This window comes from Doryrhamphus excisus, linkage group LG11, assembly GCF_037039965.1.
Source record: "Doryrhamphus excisus strain RoL-2023G ecotype Guam linkage group LG11, RoL_Dexc_Guam_v1.1, whole genome shotgun sequence".
Lineage (NCBI taxonomy): Eukaryota > Metazoa > Chordata > Actinopteri > Syngnathiformes > Syngnathidae > Doryrhamphus > Doryrhamphus excisus.
Genome location: NC_136367.1, coordinates 16,152,705 through 16,176,427, shown reverse-complemented (window position 1 = coordinate 16,176,427; position 23,723 = coordinate 16,152,705). Strand labels below are relative to the sequence as shown.

Sequence of the window (23,723 nt, the reverse complement as noted above, 5' to 3'; positions counted from 1 at the left end):
CATCTCTGTGTGGAGTTTGCATGTTCTCCCCATGCATGCGTGGGTTTTTTTCCAGTTACTCCGGGTTCCTCCCACGTTCCAAAAACATGCTAGGTTAATTGGTGACTCCAAATTGTCCATAGGTATGAATGTGAGTGTGAATGGTTGTTTGTCTATATGTGCCCTGTGATTGGCTGGCGACCAGTCCAGGGTGTACCCCGCCTCTCACTTGGGGTCAGCTGGGATAGGCTCCAGCACCCCCACAACCCTCTTGAGGTTAAGCGGTAAAAAATAAATGAATTAATGAATTAATGCACATTTTACCTGTATTATAACGTTTATAAATTATCAATTCACAGCGAATGAGATGTGTTTTCTACTGGGAAAAAAATACTTGGATATTTTAAAAAATATATATGTTTATGCAATATATTTTGACCAAAAATCTTGTGTACCCCGCCTCTCGCCCGAAGCTGGGTTAGGCTCCAGCACCCCTGCCAATCTCATGGGAATAAGCGGTAGAAAATGAATGAATCACAATCTGTTTATCATCCTAAAAAAAAAGACTAAAGTAGCCCACAAATTAACCAACAAGCTGACAAATAAACACAAATATACTCATCCAATAATTTTTCCCCTTTTTTAACATTTCTGCTTTGGCAATGTTAAGCACCAGTGGACACATCATGAAACTCCTTACAGAGGCTAAACTTCTACTGCAGTGTATAAGATAAGGAATGCACAGAAGTGCTGAAAAGGCCAGAGTTTAATTTGAATCCCTTTGACCCTTGAGACTTAATAAAAGTGCTTAAAAATCCATGGTACTGTGCTCATTAGATGATGAGACATTTTGCCTGCAAAGCTGACATTTAGGGCAAAATATGGTGCAGTGTTAAAAAAAAATTGAAGAGGTACCTAACAAAGTACTAGCTGACATGTTGTGGATGAGTTTGAACATTTCCAGGTTTACTTCATTAATTCAATAATTGACTTTATTAACTTTAGTAATAGGCGGCACGGCGTTCGAGTGGTTAGCGCGCAGACCTCACAGCTAGGAGACCAGGGTTCAATTCCACCCTCGGCCATCTCTGTGTGGAGTTTGCATGTTCTCCCCGTGCATGCGTGGGTTTTTAATTGGCGACTCCAAATTGTCCATAGGTATGAATGTGAGTGTGAATGGTTGTTTGTCTATAGCAATGGTTGTTTGTCAGCAACAACAACTGCAATCAAGTGTTTGTGATAACTTGCAATGAGTCTCTTACAGCGCTGGGGAGGAGTTTTGGCCCCCTCATCTTTGCAGAATTGTTGTAATTCAGCCACATTTGAAGGTTTTTGTGTATGAAACAACATTTTAAAGTCATTCTACTGCATCTCAATAGGATCTAGGTCAGGACTTTGACTAGACCACTCCAAAGTCTTCATTGTTTTTCTTCAGGCATTCAGAGGCGGACTTGCTGGTGTGTTTGGGATCATTGTCTGTTGCAGAACCCAAGTTGGTTTCAGTTTGAGGTCACAAATGGTCAGACATTTTGACTTCAGAATTGTTTAGTCGACAGCAGAATTCATGGTTCCATTTATCAAGTCATCCAAGTCTTCTGAAACAGCAAAACAGCCGCAGACCATCACACTACCACCACCATATTTTACTGTTAGTATGATGTTCTTTTTCAGCGTTACATTTACATTTTCATCTCAGCAAAGCTTTCTAGATCTTCCAGAATCTGCACCTATTCTGGCTGTATTTACTTGGATTTCGAAAATGGTCTGTTTGACTCACGGTAGAGATCTACATGGAGCGGCTGGCCCCACGGCTGGCCGGACTCCTCGGCTAACGGGGCGGGCTGAAAAAATCTCAAGAACATGGCCACGGCTGTGGCTACGGCTATGAAAAACTAATATAAATATATATATATATAATATATATAAATAAAATATTGATAGCCTCCTTTGTTTCTTGAAAGGTCACCTATATTGTCCATAATCCTTCCTTATATCATCTTTTTCACACAATTTATACTATCTTGAGCTGAAAAGAGGTAATTTAATTTTTGGCTGTGGACGGCTGTGGCTGTCGTGCCACGGCTGTGGGGCGGGGTGGCCAAGGAAAAGCACAGCCGTGTAGACCTCTAACTCACGGTCTGTGATTGGCCCCACTCAGCTTGTACACGGGCATGCCCATACAAGGAAGTCCTGCTCACTGTGAGGTCACAGAAACCAAGCGTTCAGAACCATCCCAAACTTCTTTCAGGGCTCACTTCCAAATGCGCAAACCTCATTATCTGAAACTTTGGCATCGTTTAACACGAGAATACAACATTCTAACTAAATTTATAGATCAAAAAAGGGTGCAGACGTGCAAAAAATATGGAATTTTTCACACCACTGTATTAGCACAAAAAATATTGCTTCAAATTAAATGGACTCTCTTCCCTTTGCAGATTATTTGCTGTTGTACAGGTCATAGCCCACAAAGCTGGCCTACAGCTTTGTTTACATTTGCAAGCATGGCGTAATTTGTTCACTCTGTCTGAAATGTCAGACTTGTTTGCCCAATATTGTGTTGACTGCAAGTGCACTGTACATGCAATAACCAGACTGGTAGAATATTACTAAGGCAGATTTGTATTATTAAGGCAAATAAGAACAGAAGCAAACTTGTTTGAAGGATCAAATGTGTCTAATCAAATTAGGGTAAGATATTATGAAATTGATTTGGTGCTGCAAAAGTGGAACATGTCAAGTGGTTCGCACATCTGCTTCACAGCGAGAGTGTTCTGGCGTTTTCATCGAGGCTCTGACCTGTGGAGTGTGTATGGTGTGTAGTTGTGAATGCGAGCGTGAATATGAATATGAGTCGCCAATGAACATAACAAGCATGTTTTAGGAATGTAGGAGAACATTGAAACAGAGAATTGAACCCAGGTCTTCCCGATCTCCTGACTGCCTGGCCAACATGATAAGAACTCGGCCTTTGCTGCATATCTCATTCCTAATTTGACTTGTCTTCATCATACTCTTTATTGTTTTTATCTTTTCTGCTGCGATTGATGACACTGCATTACACTTTGATTTAGTCCCATCCTTGAACTTTGAACCTTTATATCATGTGCGAAACCGCAAGTTATGTAAGTAAAGAAATTGCAGTATTTGCTGCACCTTGTGAACAGATTTGTGAACAGTATTTGAGACAGACAGGCCTTTTATGTACATAAGAAAGTCAGTTCATGAAAGATGGGAGCTAAACAGAAAGGGTTTATAAGTGTTTATATTTTTGTTGAATATAATAAAAATGTCTTTAAAGATAATCTTTTCAAGCAAAGTGAATGGCAGCATGACTTGCATAATGTCTGTGATTTGTCATTTCACAACTTCAACAGTACATTGCATTATCTTGTCAATGTTGACACAAAGGCTTAGTCATGTCGGCAGATTTAACAGATGGGCAAATATACAAACTAACCTATCAATATGCGGTGATGCTCAAGGTAGTGGTGGCTGCAGCAATCCCAGTATGAATAGTACTAATACATAAGGCAGTTAGTATCAGGATGACAGTATTTTTCAGTGCTTTTGTCTATTTTTGCAAATATCTGTGTTATTCACATTGGTGACATTGTTATATTGTTTACAATGTCAAGTGGGCAGGTTTTGAAGAAAAACAAAGGATTTGATAGAGTCATGGAATATAATATATCTTTCTGCCAACGTTAGATTGGCAACATGCTGAGAAACACATTGCATTCAGAGGTAAAATTGAGCTCGCCGTTGTCTCACCTCTGATTTCTGCTCTGTATTTAATTGAGAAAAGTGCAAATTCTGCAATAAAATGTTTAAAATGATAAGTCCACACACAATGGGACGTAATTTCCAGTGTATGAGTGAATAATTTTTTTTTTTTTACGGCAATGTGGCTAATTTATGACTAATAACTACATTTCCAATGGTGCTAGTAGTAAGTAAAAAACATATATTTAATGAAAAGTTAAAATAATCATTCTGCGTAACGTGGACAGTGATTGACAGTGGGATGGATTTGGCCATATATATAGTAAATATAGTCAGGAGATTGTTAGAAAATAACCTTGAATTTTGGACAGTTTTTCAGGAGAATGGCCTATATACTGACATGTCAGTATGTCAGGATGTCCGATAATTATGTTTATTGATAATTATCAGCCCAATATCAGCCTAAAAATGTAATATCGGTATCAGATTTTTTCCCCGATCATGAAAACCGATATTAAAAAATGTTGTATACAACACATATGTGTTCATTCCACCACATGAGATATGTCATGTTACACATATCATGTCTCGCCGTTGTCTCACCCCTGATTTCTGCTCTGTATTTAATTGAGAAAAGTGCAAATTCTGCAATAAAATGTGTAAAATGATAAGTCCATACACAATAGGCCGTAATTTAGTGTATAAGTCACTACTTTTTTTGTGTGGCTAATTTATGACTAATAACTACATTTCCAATGGTGCTAGTAGTAAGTAAAAAGCATATATTTAATGAAAAGTTAAAATAATCATTCTGTGTAACATGGACAGTGATTGACAGTTGGATGGATTTGGCCACATTGTTAGAAAATAACCTTAAATTTTGGACGCTTTTGGTACCCCTTTCAGGACAATGGCACATTTTGCTGGCATGAGGAGTTGGTATGTCCGATAATTATCTTTATTGATAATTATCAGCCCAATATCAGCCTAAAAATGTAATATCGGTATCAGATTTTTTCCCCGATCATGAAAACCGATATTAAAAAATGCCGTATACAACACATTCCACTACAGGAGATATGTCATGTTACACATATCGTGTCGGAAAGTGAGAATAGGACAATATCGGACAACCCTAGTGATTCTTAGCTTTGTAAAGTGAGTCCATCCATACTGTAGACTAACCTTTACTGGATTTTTCTCAGAGCTGCTCCGTCCAGCCAGGTCAGCCTTCTGTGATGTACCCATTTTAATGGTTCAGGGACCTTAAACGTGTAGAACATTAATGCATAAATTATACATTCAGCTTGTACAGAAGACAATATGAGGAGGAAAAAACATTTCACAACCAAGATGAGGAAGTGTGGGTGGAGGGGGGTAGTAAAAATATGAGCATGGAGGGAGAAATGACTTTGCCATATTACAGAAGCAATCACAATATGGGTTTGATTTAAGACAAAGGTTTTGTTCTATTGACTAATAAAAACTGGACTTACAGCCACATGTTCCAAAACAACCTTTATGGCGTTTTATTTGCAATGTAGGCAAATTGTCCCATTTAAAGCGAAAGAGTCATTCTGCCACCGAGTGGTCACAAAAATATCAACACTTACTGCCCAACACACACCCATCCATCCGTGTTTTATCACGCTTATCCTGTGTGAATTCACACATTTGCTGTGATGTTTGGAGTGTCCCTGAATGCATCTCGATGTCGTCCAGTGACAATAAGGAAGTGTCGTCCGATGACGAAGGGACTAGAGTTGTCTTTGTGAGTTAGATATCTATACGTGATGTTGGAATTTCACTACTGTTGATGTGTGAAGTTTAGAATCAAGTTTTTAAAAAGAGTATCGGACTTTGTGTGACTGTGTAGGGACGCTACACTCCGGCTCCATCTGTGTTTATAACAGAGGCGTGTTTTGCCATAATGCGCATGCGTTCATTTAACTAAATACATTCAAATAAAGTTATTTTTGTATAAGCCTAATTCAACTATACCGTATTTCTCCATTATTAGCTAAACTGTATGCTACCTATATGACATTATTACTCCTAGTGAAGGGAATGTCGCTCTTCACATGATTTTTTAAAAATCTTTACAACAAACAGGCTGTTGTTGGTTTGGTAAATGGTAGCATTCAGTGTCCAATTAAACCATTTTCTGTTCACTCGCCTTTTTGCCTGTAGAGCCAGAAGCTGTTGTTCGATTCAAGCAGTCCACTTTGCTTTATAAAATCCATCCATCTATTTTCGACTGCTTTTCCAGTTCAAGCTAGGTGATGTTCAATTTTCGTCTCCAACCTCACATGTAACATGTTTTTAGGAGACAAACAAGTGAGAAAATGTGCAAACAGAGAGGTATCCTCTGGGCAGTTTCAGCTATTAAGTGGCTAAGTAGTTGGAAAACACCAATAAGACATAGTGGATTTTATTTAGTGATGGAGTGCTATTGCTGTTCAAGAGCAAGGCATGACCTCTGATGTTTTTCAAAGATAACCTCTCCGAGCAAAACGGAAGGTGTCATGACTTACATAATGTGTACACTGTGGTTGTCGGTGCATTGGGTTATGTCCACAAGGTATTGATTTCTGATGTCTGAAGGACGGGTTCTTTTTTGTTTCTTGTCTGGCCCTGACATGTGAAAGGAGGCTTTTGGCTCTAGCTAGACCGGGTCCAGTTTTGGCAAGAAAACACCCTTACAATATTTCTGCAGAATAATTTCTCCTCTCATTCTGTGTGGAAGTGGTACATTATAGGATTTTTATTTTTTTGTTCTTCCAACTCCTTTTGAAACACTTTTTTAGGTTTACAATAAATACATTGGAGAAACTAACTAGCTAGCTCGGTATCTTGCTCTGCTTTTGTCCCTGCAGGGATTCCATATCCTGCACAATGTGATATAAACAAAGAAAAACTGGAGTATAAAAGTGACTATAGGGGTGTTATTTCATGTATACAGGGCTCTAATAATTATCATCCATACATTTTCTATGCCACTTATCCTCACTAGGGTCACGGGTATGCTGGAGCCTATCCCAGATGACTTTGTGGGATGGGCCGGGGTACACCCTGGACTGGTGGCCAGCCAATCACAGGGCACATATAGACAAACAACCATTCACACTCACATTCATACCTATGGACAATTTGGAGTCGCCAATTAACCTAGCATGTTTTTGGAATGTGGGAGGAAACCGGAGTACCCGGAGAAAACCCACGCATGCACGGGGAGAACACGCAAACTCCACACGGGGATGGCTTAGGGTGGAATCGAACTTGGGTCTCCTAGCGTGCTTAATGCTTGACAAAATCAACAAGTTTATATTTTGCCGGGGCGTTGAAGGACCTCCAAAGAGAGTAAAAAAAACATTATCAGTGAAAATATAAAGATGTATAATTATAATTATTAATTATAAAAAATATAAAGATTTGGAGCATGTATGCTGTACATTTTACCTGTATTACATAAATTATTACCAACTTTTTTTCTGAAAAATTGATGAAAAATAAGTAATAATTTTAATTTTAAAAATCAAAATTGTAATTTTTTTAGCTGTTATCAGATTGCGTAGCCACTACGATTTACTGTATTATTATTTGTATATCAAAATTTTCTTAAAAAAACAAGCTTCAGGCCACAAATGGTAACCTATTGTTATGCTAAGAAAATAATTAAAGCTACCAGTAACATAATTAAACGAAGTTCAGATATTTCAGAGTAAATGCAAAATAATGAGTACTATCAGTACAGTACTGAGCAAAGGTCTTTGACAGAATTATCATTAAAAAAAACTCTAATACATGTTTGCACAGTTCTCAGTAAGATATACCCCGGAATATTCCAAAGTGAAGTGTTGTTGTAGTAAAAACTAACATAAAGGCAAAGTATTTATGCCACTGTTAGTACCTGTATTAGTCTAATTATCTTAGTATATGTCCAAAGGCTGAGAAAAGGTAAATAAATTATGGAGTTAGTGGAGCACAGTACTGCAGTACATGTTTGAATACTTGTCAAGATAAGCACTACACTACATGTAAGTACTAAAAGGTTATGACAATGAAGAGAAAACAAATAGAAAACAGACACCCTACACGTATTTACATTTCAGAATCAGAATCAGAATGCCCTTTATTGCTCCATTTTCAGTGCAAGACAGTATGACAGTACAAAATATAAAAATTAGAAATTAGAAGAATAAATAATAATACTACTAATAATAATAATAATAATTCTATACTGGGGGAGTACTCACCCACGTGCGTGTCCAATGCGTGCAGGAGTTCTACTAACTAGCCCAGCACCTTAAGCTGTGATTCTGTCAATGTTCCGGCAATTATTAACTTCCACGGTTATCGCTTGTATTTTTGCCAGCCTCCATGGGAAAAAAAAAAAAAAAAGTGTTCCTTCCCATTCATTCAACTCAGCGTCACTGTGGACAGGATAATAGGCAGGATAGAAAATTGGCAGCAAATCAAACCACAACTGAGCCTTCAGGATTGTACATTACATAACCAAAAGTATCATTTATTTATTTGAATCACTATTAACTATGAGTTAATACTACAAATAGTGAAATAGAAATTTTGAGTGCATGTATTCCCAAATATAGGAAGCAAAGCTCATGCTGAATAAAGGGGGAAAAAATGTCCATCTGTGAGCCACATGTTGGAAAAACATGCTGGAGGCTACTTTGCTGCAAAAACACTAAGAAAAGATTACCGTTCCCGTGGTTATTTCTTTTGCAAATCACAACCAAGAACAAACAAAGGCTTTGTGCAAAGAGTATAATGTTCTCATAAACAAGGTAGTAAAACAACCGCTGAGGCATCACTTCAGCTACGCCGATGAATGTACTCATCGTATTCTGTTCTTCATTTACAGGGTTGAGATAATCAAAGGTAGATCGAGGCAACAATGCTCCTCCTCTTACCATCAGATATTGGAGCATTCCGTCTCTGCTCATCCATATTCCAATGGAGGTTTTTTTTTTGTCTTTTTGCATGTCCACAAAAGAGTCCTGATGTGTTGGCTGACTGATAGGAGTTTTGTATAAGATGTCTTGATTTACTGTAAATTACAAGTAAAAGATAAAATACGTTAACTACAGTAGGGGCGTTTCTGCTGCTGGTGCAGCTATGTGGGACACGTAGCAGCTGAGCTATCGCCTGGGGGCAGTTTTTTCCTCTCATGAATGATTGCTTTATTCTCGCTTGGCTTTATTTTAGTGTTCTTAAATGACCAAATGTGCAACATTTAAAGTACAACCATAAAGAAAGGTGCAAATACCACATGAAGTTCTACTACACTTCCAAACAGATGTGGTTGAAAGTAACAATAACAAGTGGGTTCTTTGAGCTGATATACGGCACAGTAATGAACCCCCCCCCAGAGACAGCCTTTCCCAAGCTTGGAGCCTTGGTAACACAAGTATTACATTTCTCATTGTGAGCCCACAGTGGGATTCCATGAAATACTGTACTTTCTCCAACAGAACAGACATGCCTCTACCATGTGTGCAACGTGGCTAGCGTGCAATGTTGATGTGCTGCCAAAAAAACACTCCATTCCTAAAGGCGTGCATTGAAAATGTTGGCACTGATCCTCATGGAATATGCCATCGGCTGCGTTTAAAATCAAACTTACTACATTGCAAAATGTACAACAATAAAAAGTTGCAGAAACCTGCCTTCCAAGTAGAACCCAGAGGAACATTTTACTGCTTTTCTACAGCTCAGAAGTCTAAAAATGTTTACAATATGTTTCTCTGTAAAGGAGAAATAAAGTGAGACATCACTTGTATCTGGAGCACTGTTTATCTATACTATTAGTAATGGTAATGCTTTTATTTCATTTGAACATGCATCAGATTACAATTGAATGCATCACATAATCAGTTCCCAGTTCCACATGTCCAAAAGGAGTAGGAAGAAGCAAAGCTTATTAAATCCTACCCCTCCATCTGGTACTTTTAAAATCAGTAACTGTTACATTTGTTCACTTCCTGCTTTCCATAATACAGTTTAAGGCAGGGGTCTCAATTACAATCAATATTAATTATATTAAATATGAATAAATATATATATAATATAATAGTCATCAATGCTTCTGCTATACCCTCCACTTTTTCAGTGCTTTGGTTCTTTGGAAAAGCTCTAATAAAACATTATTTTTTATTAAATTATTAAATAATGTTTAATGTTAATTTTTATTTTTCGATACAAAATAAGATGTGAAAATAAATAAGCAAATCAAAAAACAAATGAAACAAATGAACAAATTAATTTTTATTTATTATTAAATTATTAAATAAACGTTTCATGTTAATTTTTTATTTTTCGACACAAAATAAGATGGAAAAATAAATAAGCAAATCAAAATACAAATGAAACAAATTAAACTTTCATATCAAAGCGGGGGGCCTCAAACTAGCGTCCCGTGGGCCGCATTTGGCCTGCGGGCCGCAAATTTGAGACCTCTGGTTTAAGGTTTTTGTTTTTTTGTTTGTTTTTTTTAATGTACCTCGTACCGAAGTACGAGGTGATATGACCATCCAATGACATAATGGGTACCATAGTAAGTGTCAATATAGTGATATATAGAATATATATAGAAGTGTTTCAAATGTAGTTCTTCCCTGAGATCATATTTCTCCTCTCTTGTAGAGAAGTATTGGATGACATTTTTAGGTAATTGGTTATTTTTAGCCTTATGCATTATTTTAGCTGTTTGAAGATGAACTATATTAGCAAGTTTAAGTATTTGTGATTTTAGAAACAAGGAGTTATGTTCTGTGTAGGCGGCAATACTATTGTATTAGGAAATATCAATTTATAACAATTTTTTTTGTGCTAAAATGGCAAAAGAAATTCAGCATCTTGCTCAAAGATGTGGGACAAAGTAATAGGGGGCACCGAGGATCAGATCCACAACCTTGAGGTTGGGAGATGACCACTCTACCGCTTAAGCCAACGAGCTTGTCGTCACCACAGAGAACCTTTCATATTGCAGGGATAACCGTAATTTCATTTAGTAGCCTTCTCATTAAAATGGAAAGATATATTGGGAAAACTCACCAGATTCCTCAATCCTGCAGCTTCCACAGCCAGAGTACTGCTGGCATGCCACAAGGAATGCCATAATCACATGAGAACCAGTAGGCTAATTTAATTTACCTATAAAAATAAAGGAGGGGTGGCTGCACGTTGGAGGGAGTGTTTAGCGTGCAGGCCACACAGCTAGTAGACCAAAGTTCAATTCCACCCTCGGCCATCTCTGTGTGGAGTTTGCATGTTCTCCCCGTGCATGCGTGGGTTTTCTCCGGGTACTCCGGTTTCCTACCATATTCCAAAAACATGTTTGGTTAGAATGCTAGAATTACACAGTGCACTTGAACGCCTCATTATATGAGGCCTGCACAGTGCAGGGAGTAAAACACTAAATAAAGGAGACAAACACAAAGTTGTTCATTGTTGTGCGAGCATTACATGAACAAATCAGTCATTTTGATGATGATCTTGTGCATTGTCAGCTCGGAGACCTGAGTTCAATTCCACCCTCGGCCATCTGTGTGGAGTCTGCATGTCCTCCCCGTGCATGCGTGGGTTTTCTCCGGGTACTCCGGTTTCCTCCCACATTCCAAAAACATGCTAGGTTAATTGGCGACTCCAAATTGTCCATAGGTATGAATGTGAGTGTGAATGGTTGTTTGTCTATATGTGCCCTCTGATTGGCTCTTGCCCGAAGACAGCTGGGATAGGCTCCAGCACCCCCGTGACCCTTGTGAGGATAAGCGGTACAAAATGAATGAATTCGATGAGGATGAACTGGCTTAAAATCAGGCTAATAGCTCGGTCGTTGCCATGGCGACCACAATCACATACCACAGACCAGCTTGGACACCTCATGTTGTGTTGTCAGTGCTTATGAAACTTGAAGCCAGACCCATGGTAGACTCGCGGTATTACTAACACAAATACAGTTGATTCATTCCAAGATAAACGTTGGAGGAAGTGATATTTCCAAGCGGGAATCAGCAGCTCTAGAGGACTATAAACCAGAACAGGACACAAGGAACACAATTCATGTGGGCACTTGCGAGGGGGGATATATGGACGCCAAAATAAGAAGCAAACGTTCTTCAGCGTATAGCCATGATTCGGCAAGATAATCTCTCTTCTTGAGAAAGCTTGAATCATAAATCATAAATCACCGTTAGTTAGACATAAACATGCTGAGATGGTGCTGAGAAAGGGTGATTCCGGGCCTTCCGGGATGAAGGTTTTGTCCCCGGTTGACCTTCCAGCCTTCCTTTCACAATTAACATAAATCAGTGGTGTGTGGATGAGTTGTTTTGGTCTTTTACTATGCAATCCACATTACAAGGAAACATGTGATGATTCATGATGTTGCCAAGGTACAAGAGTCCACATGGCCGAAGCGTGCACAGGGAGAGGCAGTGTGTTGTTGTGGAGATTCCGGAAAGACCAGTAGAGCGGCATATCATGACTCCAAACAATGCACAGAAATAGTTTTATGTAAACCATAATTAAAACCAGAAATTGAATCCATGTGATTGATTAGGATTCATAAATACGGTTTAAATTATTAAAATGCTCTTTGAATTACATAATTCATAAATACTGTATTTTCCTGCACTATAAGGTACACCTAAACGCGCACATGTGGAGAAACGTTTTATTATCTGATGAGAATAAATGTAACCTTGACGGTCAAGATGGCTTCCAACATCACTGGCATGACAACAAGATCCAACCACAAGATACGGGATCCATCATGATCCGGGGTGCTTTTTCATTCAGCGGAACACTGAAGCTTCAGTTGGTGCAGGGTCGTCAAACGGCGAAAGGTTACATTGACATATTGTAGTGGGCATCCCTAATGACTGTGTGGGTTCTTCAACAGGACAACACTGCAGTTCACAATACTTCTTCGGGGAAAATAATATCACTCTTTTGGATCATTCCGCATGTTCCCCTGATTTAAATCCCATAGAGAACATTTGAGGATGGATGGCAAGGGAAGTTAAAAAAAAAATAGCCCTCAGTTCCACATGGTCCTGTTGTCCAAGAGGAAGTTCTATGAATGGTGCTGTGAAACCCCCACCCCCTTTCAAAAGAAAAACACGGCAGGCAACCATACCGAGGACATTGCATGTCAGGAATGTAAGCAAAAGATGAAATGTCTTTATTGTGTTAAAACAACACTGACAAGTGTTATTATACTTTTTGGAATGTTGAGCCGGGTCCAAAACACGCTCTCTGCAAAATTCGCTTATTTCATTAGACAATTCTGTGATTGCTTTCATTTCTATTTTTTTTTTTTTTTTGTCTTTTTACCATAACCGTTTACAATTCAGATGTTTACAGACACCAAAAAAAACACCATTTCGATTTAGTGCAACAAAAAAAAAAATATGGAAATCTACAGTAGTCCTTGTCCATGGAGATGTGGGTGCTTTTCCTGTTTCTCGAGTGCTTAAGTGACGTCAAGTTCTGGTTGGCTCAAAACATTTTATAGCTCAATGAGTGCTTTAATTACACTGGTACCCAAAGCCCAAGACCCCGATTTTAGCCTCCTTGCACCGGTTGCCTGCTCGTTTTAGAATTTTAATATTTTACTGTTTGTTTTTAAAGGCGTTGAATGGGTTGGTCCCTCAATGCATCTCAGACCTCATCCAAATTTACACACCAGCGCGGTCATTGAGGTCCGAAGGCCAGTTCCAACTCTTGGTGCCCAAGTCGAGACTTAAGACCAAGGGAGACAGGGTCTTTTCTGTTATCTGCCCCAAGTTATGGAACACACTCCCCCCATTCAGAACAGCTCCCACTGTGGAAAGCCCACTTTTATTTTTTGCCTTTTAACTCGGCCTTACTTATCTTAGTTATTACTGTTAACTTTTAACTACTTCTCTGATTTATTGTTTCTGTTCTTTCCAATGTTTTAATGTCTCAAATGTGTGTTTTTATTATGTTTACTGCATTGATTTTGTATGTTTACGTATTGTTTATTATTTTGTGCAGCACTTTGGAAACAGTGTTTATAAAATGTGGTATATGAATAAAGTGGATTGGATTGTCCGCCTGCTGCTTAGTATGTAATAGTCCACTGCTTGATGCTGGCATCATGGGAGGTGGTGACCAGAGTGTTCTCGTCGGTCCAGGCCAGGCCGCTAACATGGTGCAACCTGTGACAGTCTGCAGACATCACATAAAAAAGGCTTGTCAGTAGAACTTAAAAAGTCAAACTGGGCCGAGCATCGTAACAAATATACTATTAAGTATCAATACAAAATGAAAAAAGACAAGTATTTTTAAGTTTTCTCATAATGCATTGTGTCTGAGCAAGGTATTCATTGGTGCCAGCGCTGCAATGACGTCAGCCTCCTGCTGGGCTCACTCAGGAGGACAGAAGCAGCATTGCAGCAGCATCCAGCCGTCCATTTTTTATGCCGCTTGTACTCCAGTGAAATGCTTTAATAACATGCAATGTACCATTGGAAAACTATAATTACTTTGTTTAAACTCATCTTGGTTCTCATTTATTATAGGTGTTAAGTTGCTGTGCGATGGCTTTAGTGTTCTTTGTTCTTTGACTGTTATATTGAACAATTTCCAGTGTATTGACAAGTTTTTCACTAAAATGCTCACACCAGTCGTATTTTATGTTTGATTGCGCCAATGGTGCCATGATTGATTAATTTAGTATTGCTTGACTAAGTGACTGGTGTTGTGATTGGCTTGAGCTTTTGTTGTGTCACTTTGATTTCGATTGTTTATGAGTATATACTGTATGCATCCGTCCGAACGGCCTACCTGACAGCTTCATCCGCTTGTCTGCATCACTAACAGTCCAGATATAAACCATCATGTCCATGCCTCCAGTTGCAAAGTGGTCATTATCAGGGGACCACGCCAAGGTCACTGGTTTTGCATGGTGTCCATAAAACTCATTTTTGACCTTGAGGGGGAGGGAAAAAAAAAAAAAGACCCTTAAATTATAATTTTAACAACGATTAAGACAACACCAGATGAGAAATTACCGAGTAGCCGTCTGCCACATTAAAGGCTGTGGCCACTTTCTTCTCATCGATGACAGCCAAATAGGCTCCGTCGTTGGAGTAAGCCATAGCTGTGACGGCCCCTTTAACCTGTATGGTTTTACCCTCATCCTTCAGAGTGCCGCTCTGGACCGAGTACAGACGGATTGTACCATCCTGAGGAGAGAGCAAGACAGAAGAAAGGAGCAATGAAATATGTGATGGCTTGTGCTCCCTGGCAAACACAACAGTGACTAAGCAGCACCGATGGGGCGTTTTACTACCAATAATGAACTACGCTACCAGCTGTTGACAATCGTCACAAATGGTCACTGTTGTAATTTTTCCTGTCTATGTGATTCCATTTGCATCACTTCATGTTCAATTTACCGTCTGTGGTTACTGGATTGATGGCTACTTAAACAGATCGCTAAGTATTGCTGATAATGTGTTCTTGTGAATTAAGGTTACGAAAACAATCTCGATTCTTCGGTGTCCACTTACTGCTCCTCCCACAGCGGCAGTGCAGCCTGAAGGGTTGAGAGCCCCAACTTCAGGTTCATAGCCAAGGTTATCTAGTGTGAAGACTTTTCGTTTATCCTTCATTAAGACAACCTGTGAAAAGCAAGAAAACATGCTAAATACATTAGCATAAGTTCCATTCTTATAAAGGAGAAGTCATCCTACTTTGTCTATGCAACCGTTTATTAAAGCAAAAGGATTACCTGCCCAATGCAGACAACCAGCGACAGGCCTCCTGCTGCTGCAGAGATGCTTTTCGGCTGGGAATCCATTTTCACCACATCAGAGCCACTGAAAACCAATATTTCTGGTTATTTACAGTATATGCTAGAAATATTTATACTTTGAAAGTGCATATATGTTTGGACTTCTTAGAATATCTAAAAATATAATAGAAATAAAATACACATACATAGCGGTAGACGACATTATAGCCCAACTGGCATACTCAAAATGTTTTATGATACTCCACACCCCAACAGTGATAAGTGAATTTCCACAAAGTATGACTAAATATTAATAAATGGTATATTTTTTGTAGTTGGGTTTTCTCTGCTCTATGATGACCGAAATTCAATTTTTCCATTATTAAAGCCCTCAATGCATGTAATAACACTACTATAGTCATAGTTACACTTTTTGTTTACACTACATTCCGCAACTGTAATGTCCAGGCTATGGGATCCCTGCATGGACATAACATGCTACCAAGCTAACTAGTTAGCCACCAATTTGTTTATTCTAAATTTTAAAAAGGGTTTCAAAGAGCACTGGGAAGAAGGAAGAAAGTATCCAAAAATGTACCACTTCCAATTGGAGAACTTTTTTCACTATGTAGTGTAATGTAATATTACTGACACCTAGTGACCAGACTACATACAACCTCAATCCATCCATTTTCTATGCCACTTATTTTTTTTTTTTTTAATATTCCATAGTCAACCACAAGACAGCAAACATTTATTTACTTACAATAATTTATTTACCCGCTTTTACTCATGTTTTAACTGTGTATAAACAAATTAATGTTGTATTTCAACGTATCTTTTACACTGTTTACTTGTTTTTGAGTATTTTGAAAAGCGCTATACAAATAAAATGTATTATTATTACTTTTTTGAGAAAAGCAACACAGTGAGGGAACAATGTTTGAACTATAAATAGCAAGGGGCAAATGTATGTGACCATTAATTTTTTCACTACTCTGTGTACAATATACTATATGTATTATATCCCATAATAGATTCACACCTGATAAAACTAACTTTCACTATACACACACATTGGCTTGTGTCATTTCAAGCAGTGACTTAACTTAACTTAACTATGCAAATAAACCATACCTGTAATCCTTCTTGTTGACGTTTGTGTAGCGCGCCGTGTCATCCATGCTGCACGTGGCCAGCTCTTCACTGTCATTGACCACCATTTGGCTCACCAGGTTGCTGTGGCCCTTCCCTGAGAAACAATCGTTCTCACCAGTTTCTGCATCCCAGTAATGTGAGGAGAATGTTAAGGGAATGTGACGACATACTGTCGATGTAATGTTGCTGGGAAACAAGACAGATTGTGGGTACTTCGACCCCAAAATGCCAAACATATTGACCTTTTCTACAAATGTTGTGATGCTAGACTCCTGCACCTTCACGGTCCTAAAGAAACACACCAACCATAGTCTTCGTTGAGTGTGTAATGTACATTTAGTGTAACCTTTTGAAACAGATCATGGAGGATATTGATGTGTCCATCATGACTCCCAGAGTAGATGACTGGTCGTCCATCACTCCTGTGAACTGTAACACACTGGATGGATTTGCTGTGGCCCTGTGAAGTAAAAGGACAAGAGGTTTTCTTGTAATCTCAGCCATGTAAGAACAATTTGCTTGCCTCCGAAGAAGTTCTGTTTCCAGTGTCCTCATTTTTTTACAACAAAAAAATTGTGGTGCTTCTATTGGTTGTGCTCAAAATGTTTTTGAAAGACATAACTTCATTATATATAAATTCAATGACTGAATGAATGAATGAACAACTAGTTGCTAATTCAAATCTGTGCAAAGATGTTTTGCTTGATGGTGGCCAAGTTTTTCAACAAATATTGCACAAATTTTACCGACCCCTAAAAGCTGTGTACAAAATCTCACATCAATCCAGGTGAAGGGGTCAAACTTTGTTGCTTTAATGTTAAGAGTCAACTGGGCCGGCTCCAGTTGGTGCCAATGTAATTTGCTCTGGCGCCTAGTGTCGCCAATAAGGTGCCTTGTGGCTTGCAGTGGCTCAAACTGCCTCCCAACTGGCTCGTGATGGCCCGTAACGGTGGCAAAAATTTAGTTTGGTGGCAAGAACATTTCAAAATGTTTAAAATCTTTGTCGCATCGATTGATGCAATCCAAGTGGAACCAAATGTTGCATACAATCAGTCTATTGGAATCCACTGGAATGTAATGGTGCGAGCCAAGTTGCGCCAATGAGTCAACTGGGCCGGCGCCAGTTGATGCCAGTTTGTGCCAATGCAATTTGCTCCGGCGCCTAGTGTCGCCAATAAGGTGCCTAGTGGCTTGCAGTGGCTCAAACTGCCTGCCAACTGGCTCGTGGTGGACCATAACGGCGGCAAAAATTTAGTTTGGCGGCAAGAAAATTTCAAAATGTTTAAAATCTCCGTCGCGCTGATTGCTTGATGCAATCCAAGTGGAACCAAATGTCGCAAGCAATCCGTCTATTGGAATCCACTGGAATGTAATGGCGCGAGCCAAGTTGCGTCAATGAGTCCACTGGGCCAGCGCCAGTTGGTGCCAGTTTGCGCCAAAGATTATGTGATTGGCACATAATAGCTCACTTGTGTCGCCGAATAATTGCAACATGCAGAGCAAACATTAATTTGGCGCTAAAGCGAGCCACTACACACCAATTACATAATCATTGGCGCAAACCGGTGCCGGCCCAGTGGACTCCTAGCATTAAAAGTTTAATAAATGTGGTGGATTTGTCAAAAAAAAAAATAAAATCAGAGGCAACATGGTAAGGGTGCATGACCAGCATTGACTCTTTAGTGTGATTTTATACAAAGCTTACAAAGACATAAAATTAGGACCCCGCCCTCCCCTGTGAGGTATCCAGATGTGCCAATTTTAAATGCTTCTCTCACTTATCAAGTTTACACATTTGAAGCAAATTGTAAAGAGTGCAGTTTCAGTTGTTCTGACCTTGATGGTGCGTATGGGCCGATTAGGGTTGTTCTTGTCCAAGTAGTTAATGTAGCCTGACAGGGAGATGCTGAGGAGGTGTTCGTTCTGCCACAGACAGCCCAGCTGCTGGTCCGTTACATCCTTGCCCATATTGAAGGTGGTGACCGCAGTACCTGCACCAACATCCCAGAGTTTGACAGTTTTGTCCCCTGAGGCAGATATCAGCTGGGAGCTGTCCGGACTCCAGCTTAGCTGGGCGGCAAAAGAAAAGAAGGGTGATAAGGTGACATCTTAGAACTTCAATTCACTATAGATAACTTTTCGACCATTGCCAGTGGCGTACCATGTGTTGACCTTCAAAGTAGGTCTCTCCCGATAGTCCAATATTGATACTATTTACTTAATCCTTCAGGACCACCTCACAACAGGCTCATGTGATGAACTTACTTGAATTTTTGACACATCAAGTGATTTGAGGAAACAAAATGTCTCTTCAGGATATAAAAAAGTGCAGTTTGGACTATGCTAACATAAAAAATATATATGTTATATGTATATAAGTGAGATGGACCCAACTTACAGCATAGACTCCTCCTTTGTGAGCCTTTTCCTCTCCAAGGGCGCAGACACGCTCACCATTGCCTCCATCATAGACAAAAATCTGAGTAAATGAAATTCAGTTATAATAATTCATTAGAAAGGTTTACATTCATTATCATTACATCATAATGTGATGTGATAATAAGTCATGGTTTTGTTGAGGTCATGCAAATGTCCCATCAGGAGTATGCTTACCTGGCCATCAGCTCCAGCCGTGGCAAAGCGACTTCCATCAGGAGAGAAACGAACACAGTTGACAAACTGGCAGTGATCCTGTCAGTAGAAGATATGCAATTTGTAAACTCTCGGCATGCTGTGGTTCAAACGCATACACAGTATACTGCTATGACAGCCTCCATCAAAACTGAACACCGACAGCTCCTGTATCGTGTCTGATTTGGGAATGTCGGGATGTGACAACATAACAAGATCTTAACTCACACGTAGCGTGCACTTAAACCTGAAGGGAGGTCCCTCATAGAAAGAACCAGAGGTGTCATCACTGCCGGTGGCCAGGCGGTAGGGCCGCTTCGGGCGAATGTCTACGCTGTTGATATATTTGGAGTGGCCAGAAACCTCTCCTACGGAAGCGCCAGTGTCCCACAGGAACACCGCCCCAAACCTTCAGGAAGAAATAAAACATATTTGTGTATAATATCCATAGGTATGAATGTGAGTGAGAATGGTTGTTTGTCTATATGTGCCGTGTGATTGGCTGGCGACCGGTCCAGTGTGAATAGGCTCCAGCACCCCGCACGTGAGGATAAGCGCTCGAGAATGAATGAATGAATGAATGTGGGGGATAAAGGAACATTTATACAGTGTGCCCTGGTTAACATGTTTTTTTGGTTAACATCAAAAATATGTCCTTGGTTTGCATACAATGGCAAATGGCACATGTTTTGATGTGTTATTAATACAATAATCTCAAATTATCTCAAAATACAATAAGCAGGTTCCTTATTTATAAATGGAATATTTTCATAGTTACAGCATAGAAAACCCGTTTACAAACTTCATAATACAGTTCAATATTATTTAGAGCCCTTCAGACATTCATTCATTTTCTACCGCTTTTTCCTCACGAGGGTTGCGGGGGTGCTGGAGCCTATCCCAGCTGTCTTCGGGCGAGAGGCGGGGTACACCCTGGACTGGTGGCCAGCCAATCACAGGGCACATATAGACAAACAACCATTCACACTCACATTCATACCTATGGACAATTTGGAGTCACCAATTAACCTAGCATGTTTTTGGAATGTGGGAGGAAACCGGAGTACCCGGAGAAAACCCACGCATGCACGGGGAGAACATGCAAACTCCACACAGAGATGGCCCAGGGTGGAATCGAGCCCTGGTCCTCCTAGCTGTGAGGTCTACACGCTAACCACTAGACCACCGTGCCGCCGCCCTTCAGACATAAAATTACAAAACATTGGCATTACCAAATACAGTAGATATAACAGAAAATAAACCTTTAAAAAATTAATTTATTTTTGTGCACTTTCAAAAATTGCTCAGATTTGTTTCGCTGATATTACTCCTTATCCATGAAAATCATTGATAATCATAAAGACATCAACAACAAAATGACGCTAACAGCCCTAACACGTTTCAAAAGAAAAGCCTTACTTTTCTCGTCCATCGCCAACAACGGCCATCCTCTTGCTGTCCTCTGTCCAAGAAATGTCCTTGATCGTGCCCGAGATGGGAGTGTATTCATACTTGAGTAGATGTTCTTTCTGGGTGGTGTCCCAGATACGAATCTTTCCTGATACATCTAAACAAATAATTATGTTTATAAAATATGTAGACGCAGTAGGGAACAGTGATTTCACTTATGGATTGGTTACCTCCAGATGCAATGTAGAATCCACTGGGGGCATACTTGGCAACAGTTACCGCATGGGCATGTTCGGTGTAAATATCTGCTATTGCAGGGTTCTTTAAAGGAAAAAAAAGTGTGTTCAAATTACACATGCATATTATTCCCAAGTACATCTAAAAGTGCTTGGTTCTGAATGGGTACAGTCATGTCTATATCGATTTTCTTTCAAGGTAAACTGATAAATCTTTTTGAAATCATTACCTTGATGTTCCTGATGATGACACATTTTCCATTGGTATAGAGGAAGTTGTTGCCTTTGGGATCGCCACCAATCACTTTGGAAACGCCTCTTTCCATCTGAGGGAGGCTGGCGAACACACGTACTGAAAAAAAACACAGAAAAAATGTCATTATGGTGCAGTTATAGTTACAGGTGAGGCTGCAACTAATTCTTTTAATAACTGATTAATCAGTTGACTATTTTTTCGTTTAATCTGACAATTTTAATTTCCGCCTCTTAGCAACAATCCCTTTCACTCATTCACTTTGAAACATATATTCATACGTATTTTTCAACCCGATGATGTAACTACACAATAGAGGAGATTATGTTTGGTGTCATTTTTAAGTGCATTTCATCAAGAGCTTGGCATGCATCTCTTTTGGCTAAATACTATATTTGAGCTGTTTTTCCTCTCCTTTTTTGTTGGGAACTGATATTTGCTGAAACTTCCGTATGTTCTACTGCTGATTACTAGAGAACAGAAAAAGAGAGAAACTAACTTTATTTCTGACAATAGTCTAAGATGGCTGAAGATAAATTTCTCAGACCCCGAAATTGGAAAATGTATCCGCTTGTGCATAGGAAAACAGTTCTTCGCGACTTATTTAAGTACTGAAGAAGTAATGAAGTACTGAAGTTCTCCTCTGCACAAGCACAAGCGGATACATTTTCTACTTTCCGATTTTTTAAGCCAGAATTATGTCCCAACTGCTGATTGGATGAGCCAGGAAAAGGCACTGGGAAACAGAGTCCATGGTTGTTTGTTTCAATAAAGTTATTGTTGACCGACCGCCGCCTCCTCCTCATCATCATCATCATCATCATCATCATCATCTAAACAACATCCAAGCAAAAGCTGCAGTGTTTTATATCAACATAAAAAACATAATCTGGAAGAGATTGCAGCTGTGAAATTAGCATATTGTGTGTTTCCCAGTATGCTTTGTTGTACTTAAAATCCTCACTTTTAACTGTCCTATGCCTCTTTAAGGTTTAATTTTGTACAGACAGGGCGTAATAGTTGAAGTAGTTATTTATAGTTGTGTGTGGTTAATGTTAGTTCGACTACTTTTAGTCTGAATCTGGCACCCTTAGTAACAATGGTTGTGCATTGAGTGCTATATACAATACTGTGGCCTGTATTATCACAGTAGTACCAAACAGAAATAGGTAAATGATGTATGTATTTTTACAAATACTAACTAAATGAGGGTATAACTGCAGATCCAAAACCCATATTTATTATACTTTGGAGGTACACAAAAACGATAGCAGTACACGTCAACTTCCTCATCGGCCACAATAGTGTCCATTTCTTAGGATTTGCGCACAAAATAGTTTTATAGGGAACCATTACATAATGTGTTGCTGTTAAAACGGAGGCAACGAAGCACCCAAAGGTGTGGTTTCCTTGAGGAAGTTCCTCCGTGGGCGATCACGTCTGTCAGACAGCCTGTCTGAGCATGTCATAACAACGCGTGAGCACATTAACACACCATACCGTGACAGAAGCTAGCTCATTAAACAGCGAGCTAACCACTCGAGTTCAAGCTGGGTCTCAACAATCTTAACCCCCGAATACCCTGATAATGCACAATAAACCCGGTGAATACACTGAAGATGTGTGGATTTTGTAGCATTTTTAAGAGTAAGGGTGAAATGTCAAAATCATCAATTCAGCTGTGGGCGAGGCTAGCTTAGCAAGCTTCATGCTAACCAGCTGACTGGCTCGAGCTGATGAATAATATCGCCTGAGATTTTGACTGAATTTTCTCTCAGTCGACACAACAAACATACTCACTCAGCTCATGCGGCATTGTCGCTGTTGGTCACTTGCTTAACGTTTCACGTAGAAATGAAGGAAATTGTTGAGACAGCAGCACCCCAGACGAGCGCTCCCGGGTCGTACAAACACGGAAGCAGGTAGAGCTGCCACTCGGCTTGGCTTTGTCCATATATGGTAAACTCCCATACTACGCCTTCATTGTCATCCACCCTACAGGCAGCATACAACATGGGATCATTTTAGCCCGAAACTGGTCTTACAGGCTGCAGACTCTGAGCCCCACCCCACTCAATTTGACCTAAAATGCACAATATTTAACAATGCGTCAGTTAGAGCTATCAATAGCATAGTTTTATTGATTTATATTAATAAATACACCAATGTAAATATGTAAATTATTACAATTGTTAATTTAATTAATAGTTAGCAATATACTGCAATATATGTACAGTGTATGTTAACATTTTCCATGGTTGTAACACATTTTTATTTTATTGTGTGCACCTATATAGAGTAGTCTTAGATTTGTATACAATTTGTGTACAATTCGAAATGCATGGTGATTTGCGAACAAATTAATATGCATGACCTACTTCCACAGTGCTGATAACATGAAATTACAAAACAAATCACGGGGAAGTGGATTGCGGAAAAGAGCGCCATCTTAAAGTTATAACATCTCTGTAATGTTATGAAATGGCTTATTGTTGCTTGCTTTTTTCTACTGTTTTTTCTTGTTAGCCACTGTTAGCCACCA

The 23,723-nt window shown here is 39.4% G+C and overlaps 2 protein-coding genes across 4 annotated transcripts in view; both read right to left on the bottom strand.

Moving 5' to 3' along the window:
• Nucleotides 1-8,180, bottom strand: part of slc2a9l2 (solute carrier family 2 member 9, like 2) — an 81,899-nt gene extending 73,719 nt beyond the window's left edge. The window contains exons 1-2 of one of the 3 annotated variants that reach the window (XM_058072016.2): nucleotides 7,962-8,180; nucleotides 4,891-4,970 (exon numbers count right to left, since the gene is read on the bottom strand). In XM_058072016.2, coding sequence (XP_057927999.1) covers nucleotides 4,891-4,953 — 63 coding nt within the window. In that variant the 5' untranslated portion in view covers nucleotides 4,954-4,970; nucleotides 7,962-8,180. Of the gene's footprint in view, nucleotides 1-4,890; nucleotides 4,971-5,201; nucleotides 5,603-7,961 lie in introns of those variants that run through there. The other 2 variants (XM_058072032.2, XM_058072025.2) reach the window with 2 other exon arrangements.
• Nucleotides 8,181-12,890: 4,710 nt separating this feature from the next.
• On the bottom strand, nucleotides 12,891-23,146 carry wdr1 (WD repeat domain 1). The gene is made up of 15 exons (XM_058091566.2): nucleotides 22,982-23,146; nucleotides 21,159-21,280; nucleotides 20,923-21,013; nucleotides 20,702-20,849; nucleotides 19,511-19,691; nucleotides 19,265-19,342; nucleotides 19,050-19,130; nucleotides 18,488-18,721; nucleotides 17,024-17,111; nucleotides 16,631-16,787; nucleotides 15,491-15,578; nucleotides 15,270-15,380; nucleotides 14,769-14,942; nucleotides 14,542-14,686; nucleotides 12,891-13,923 (listed from the first exon to the last, which is right to left on the bottom strand). Exons 1-15 carry the CDS (start codon nucleotides 22,995-22,997, stop codon nucleotides 13,817-13,819), a joined length of 1,821 nt encoding a protein of 606 aa, XP_057947549.2. The 5' UTR covers nucleotides 22,998-23,146; the 3' UTR covers nucleotides 12,891-13,816.
• Between the last annotated feature and the right edge of the window lie 577 nt (nucleotides 23,147-23,723).

Bases quoted from the DNA above. Each gene is read 5' to 3' on its own strand.
- wdr1 (XM_058091566.2), bottom strand. The intron at 18,722-19,049 runs GTAAGTTGGGTC...TTTGCCGCCCAG, and splicing joins ACAAAGGAGGAGTCTATGCT to CTAAGCTGGAGTCCGGACAG. The intron at 16,788-17,023 runs ATATCCTCCATG...CATTCTCCTCAC, and splicing joins GAGTCATGATGGACACATCA to ATTACTGGGATGCAGAAACT.